General features: G+C 44.9%; 1 protein-coding gene across 1 annotated transcript; it reads left to right on the forward strand.

Moving 5' to 3' along the window:
- The first annotated feature begins 1290 nt into the window (after positions 1-1290).
- Positions 1291-4046, forward strand: PABPC4L (poly(A) binding protein cytoplasmic 4 like). Its single transcript, XM_019628467.1, has one exon. The coding sequence runs from the start codon at positions 2039-2041 to the stop codon at positions 3149-3151; it is 1113 nt and encodes a 370-aa protein (XP_019484012.1). The 5' UTR covers positions 1291-2038; the 3' UTR covers positions 3152-4046.
- The last annotated feature ends 1195 nt before the right edge of the window (positions 4047-5241 follow it).

Below are 5241 nucleotides of genomic sequence, written 5' to 3' on the forward strand. Positions count from 1 at the left end.
GCTCCATGTTTAGTTGGGGTTTTTTTAAGTATTACTAATAATGAATTTTGCTAGAGTTTCATTATCTTCTGAAAGAGAACTATATATTTTTTTTAATCTTACCTTAGAAAACATGCCACAATGGGGGCTCTTTTATTTAGCCTTAAAGTTAATAGGGTTGTTCAGAGACCAACGGACTTTGCGTTTGCGCTACTCAGTAGCCTTTTAGAAATGGAGAATTTCCAATCCATTTCAAGACGCTGAATCAGAGTCTGCTTTCAAGTAAGGTTCCCAGGTGACTCCTATGTTGATTAAAGTTTGAAAAACATGAAATTAGCCTTATATAAACCAATATGTCCAACTCAATTTTGCAGGTAATATTCCTTAAGATGCATTTTGATTCAAATTTCAAGGTTTTATGTGAGTGATGTTAAGGAATTGAATGCTAGAGTAAATGAAACCAATGTGCTCAAAACCTATTATGTGCCATGTATTATTAGACCTTTCCAAATCTATCAATTCACTGAATTCTTACAATACTCTCCGAGATAAAGGACCTTATCTCCATGTCTCTGGGCATGAAAACCAGCCTCAAGTTACATACCTCATCTATTCCACACAGTGGATTCACTCAATAGACGCTGAACAACCCATTTCTGGGAGACCCTGAGATAGGCCTGGAAATAAAACAGGCATGGCCCCACTGCCACGGAATGCGCAGTAGATGGTCACTAGGCAAACGCTACGGGAATACAATAGTGTACATTTCTAAGAGGGAAACTTGAACTTGCAGAAGTTGCTTAGGGAAAACTTACATTTCGAAAAAGCATCTATACTGGTTTCCGAGGATCCCATGTTTATCAGGTTGGCCCTGAAAAAGGAAGGTGAGTGGATCTCGGAGTTCAGTAAGGGGAACCGAGTAGCAGTTGAGGCTGGAGCCTGGCAGGAATCCTGCAGAATTTTGGGAGACAAGGTGCGGCTGTTGGAGCTCAGCCCAGAGCCTAAGGGAGCCACTGGAGGGTTGGGAGCGAGTTGGTGGTGACAAGCTCTGACCCACACGTTTGGAAAGGCTCCTTCCTCAGCCAGACCCGAGCTCAGCCCTGCAGGCGGTGGGTTATTAGGGCCACTCCCCTCGGCTGCCTTTCTCCACCCAAGTCACCGCCTCCTGCTCCTCAGCCTAACTGTCTGAGGGGGGTGGGAAATGTGCGAGAGGCGGGGGAAGAGGGAAAAAAAACAGTCGCACAAAATATCAAAAAAGAAAACATCCCACTTGGCAGCGAGTGCGCGGGAAGTTCAGCGCGCGAGTTCCGGGTTTCCCGCCGCCCCCCGCCGGCCGCAGCCCCGGTGAGCCCCCAGCCCCTGCCCGGCGCCGCCTGCCGGGCCGCCCCGCGTCGGTCTGTCGGTCCGTCCGTCGGTCTGTGCGCCTGCCCATCCCCCGGCCGCCGTTCCCAGGCCGCGCGGGGTCTGCAGTGGGAGCCTGGCGGCGGCTCGGCAGGGCGCCCGCAGCCCGCGTAGCCTCGGCCGCGCTCCGGCGCGGCGCCCGCAGAACCCGGCCCTGCGCTGCGGGTCTGGCCCGGACCCCGCGCCCGCCGCCCACGCTCCGCGTCCCGGGCCGCCGCGGCCGCGGAGGCCACTTGTGGAGTTCTTCCCCCCGGCGGCTGTAACTCTAAACCAGCCCGAGTGAGGCCTATTTTTATGCAGAAAGCAGCCAGCAGAGTGTCTGTGGAGGACGCTGAGATTGAGGGCCAGCCTGCCACCGAAGCTGTCGCAGGCACAGGCTGGGAGGGAAGGGCTCATCGGGGGGGAGGCCTGTCTTGGAGATTTCAAAGCCCTGTTGCCAGGTCCCAGGCAGGGCCGGATTGGTTGCTGCGAGCCTTATTGATGAGGGTGCTGCTGGAGCCCGGGGGTGCTGTCCCTGAACCCCATCGCTCAGGCTCTAAGCGGGGATCCAGGGGCCACCACGCTTGAAAGCCCAGCCCCAGCCGTGGCCTGGCCACCCTCCTTCAGCCGTCCCTGCAAGAGCCCTTAGGGACAGGCTCCCAGGAGGAGGCGCAAGGAGATGAATGTAGCAGCCAAGTACCGCCAGGCCTCCCTGTATGTGGGTGACCTCCATGCAGATGCCACCGAGGACCTGCTGTTCAAGAAGTTCAGCGCCGTGGGGCCCGTGCTGTCCATCCGCATCTGCAGGGACCTGGTCACCCGCCGCTCCCTGGGCTACGCCTACGTGAACTTCCTGCACCTGGCCGATGCCCAGAAGGCCCTGGACACCATGAACTTTGACATGATAAAGGACAAGTCCATCCGGCTCATGTGGTCTCAACGCGACGCCTACTTAAGGAAATCTGGGATTGGGAACGTGTTCATCAAGAACCTGGACAAATCCATCGATAACAAAACGCTTTACGAGCATTTTTCAGCGTTTGGGAAGATCCTGTCCTCCAAGGTGATGAGTGACGATCAAGGGTCGAGAGGCTACGCGTTCGTGCACTTTCAGAGCCAGACGGCCGCGGACAGGGCCATCGAGGAGATGAACGGGGCGCTGCTGAAGGACTGTAGGCTGTTTGTCGGCCGGTTCAAAAACCGCAAAGACCGGGAGGCCGAGCTCCAGAACAAAGCCAATGAGTTCACCAACGTTTACATCAAAAACTTTGGAGACGACATGGATGACGAGAGGCTGAAGGACGTTTTCAGCCCGTATGGCAACATCCTGAGCGTGAAGGTGATGACAGATCCCAGTGGAAAATCCAAAGGCTTTGGCTTTGTGAGTTTTGATAGCCACGAGGCTGCCCAAAAGGCTGTCGAGGACATGAACGGGAAGGACATCAGCGGACAGCCACTTTTTGTAGGCCGGGCGCAAAAGAAAGCAGAGAGACAGGCTGAGCTAAAGCAAAAGTTCGAGCAGATGAAACAGGAGCGATACAAGCGGTCCCGGGGGGTGAAGCTCTATATTAAGAACCTGGATGAGACCATTGATGACGAGCAACTAAGGAGGGAGTTTTCTTCCTTTGGATCCATTAGCCGGGTTAAGGTAATGCAGGAAGAAGGACGAAGCAAAGGGTTCGGCTTGATCTGCTTCTCCTCCCCGGAGGAAGCCACGAAAGCAATGGCTGAGATGAACGGCCGCCTCTTGGGCTCCAAGCCACTCAACATCGCCCTGGCCCAGAGGCCCTAGGAGGGAGGCACGTGCTGCACCAGCCTGGCTCCGCAGGTGGGGGAATGCTAGCGATCTCTGCCTCACTGTCCCAGGTCAAGTGCAAATCCCACTCGATGGCTGCTTAGACTAGTAAATGTTGTGGTAAAAGGTTTTGTCTACAAAGCTTTTTTTTTTTTTTTTTTAATTTTGTGCTAAAATAAATGCACCCTAGAAGGTTGATTCATTTTACAGAGGCACAACTTTTAATTACAATATTGTATTTTTTTGACGATCTTGATGTATTATTCGTGGTAATAAGTATAATTATATACTTTTGTTATACAGTTTGAACCAACCGAAGGGAGGCAGTTGAGTTTATTGCATATTTTCTTTCTTATTTTAATATTACTAGCTTTAATTTCTTCTGTTGAAAATATACTTAAAACAGTTCTTTTACCTGAGGCTTGCAAAGTAATTTATTTTTACAAATTTTCTAATTTCTCATCTAAGTTTTTTTTAAGAAACTAACATTTTCAAAATCGCTATTATAAATTCAATACCTAATTTCATTTCTAATTAATGTTTAAAGTACTAGAAAAAAATATATATCCTGACATGATTGTTTTTCTGATGGCTGAAATTAATGATGGAGGTTTTTTAATGTTGCCTACAAAATTGCTTTAAAAAATATTTTGCTATTCTTTTCATTGGTTAACTATAATTCAGGTGTTTGCTAGTTATTAAAATTGTGACCTGAATAGGAAAACCTTAACTTCCACATTCCTTAAATTATAAACCTGTATCAATTCAAGTGACAAAAAGTTGGTTCAATCTTAATTCTCTTCATACCTTTACAGCTTAATATTATGCCTTAAGTTTTTATCAGATACCAATATTATAAAAGTGGTGTGTGTGTGTGTGTGTGTGTGTGTGTGTGTGTGTGTATAAAACGTAGAAATTCTGCTTAACAATTGATGTCTATTTTATACAGTTCATGTAGTGATATTGTCTCAGGGTTCAGAAACGTAAAACATGCTTTATTTTTATGAACTCTTGTCTCCTTTTCTTAGACCGGGAGAGCTGTGTAACCTATTAAGGTTCGCTTTTCGCCTTGATTGATCAGAAGCTCAATAACTGATTTTCTGATAAATTGAACTTATGTCTCTTAGCCTGTTGATTACCATAATTTTTATTTTAGTCCCATTCTCAGATATTTCCTCTCCTGCCTTTGGTCTATATTACTTAGTTTATTTGTATACTTTTTTAAAGGGCTCTATTGTATTGACTTCTACTGTGTGCCACTTGAAACCCACTTTGAAAATAGAGGCAAGAGTTGTTTATTTATATTTAAATAATTACTTTGACATTTCTGATTCACTCATACCAAAGGTGTCTAGAAAATAGCTTTGTTGTTGTTGCTATTTTAACCTTTATTTACTCTGCTTAGTTATTTTATGTAGCCTATATAGTCAAAGCTTCTGCCTCATATATTGCCAGTGCAAAGAAATATTAATTTTTTGGCAATACTTTAGCTATGAAAGAATGAGACAAAGCTCTTTGTGCTTATTTTTGTATAAACTATATGTATATTAATCATATTTTCTAAATTAAAAGTATCTTCTAGACAATTAAAAACATCATGGACAATTTAAAAAATTATAGCAGCATATAATCCTATTATGCAGACAGATTCTCTGTTAAACTTTGTCACATAGCTTCACAATTTTTTCCTATACATATACACATAAAAATTTAACAAAAATAGAAACGTATTATAAACCTTGTTTGAAATTTCTTTCTTAACTTGACAATATGCCATAGTCAAATTCCATGTCCACAAATAATTATTTGCTTATGATTTTAATGACCTTTATCTTTCACTTAATATTATATAACCATAATGCAACAAATTTTCTCTTGATAAACATACAGGTTTCTCGATCATTCCGTCCTTTTTCCTTTTTTTTCTCTGTCATAAACAACTTGGAAAACATCCTTGCAAACTCATGTATGCTGATATAGCCATTTATTTTCTTAAGAAAATGCATAATTCACTGGAGTTAATGTTTAAAATGACAGCAATGTAAAAATTATTGTGATAAATACTGCCCAAATGCTGTCCAGAAAAC

Source organism: Hipposideros armiger, unplaced genomic scaffold (genome assembly GCF_001890085.2).
Source record: "Hipposideros armiger isolate ML-2016 unplaced genomic scaffold, ASM189008v1 scaffold_793, whole genome shotgun sequence".
NCBI classification, from domain to species: Eukaryota; Metazoa; Chordata; class Mammalia; order Chiroptera; family Hipposideridae; genus Hipposideros; species Hipposideros armiger.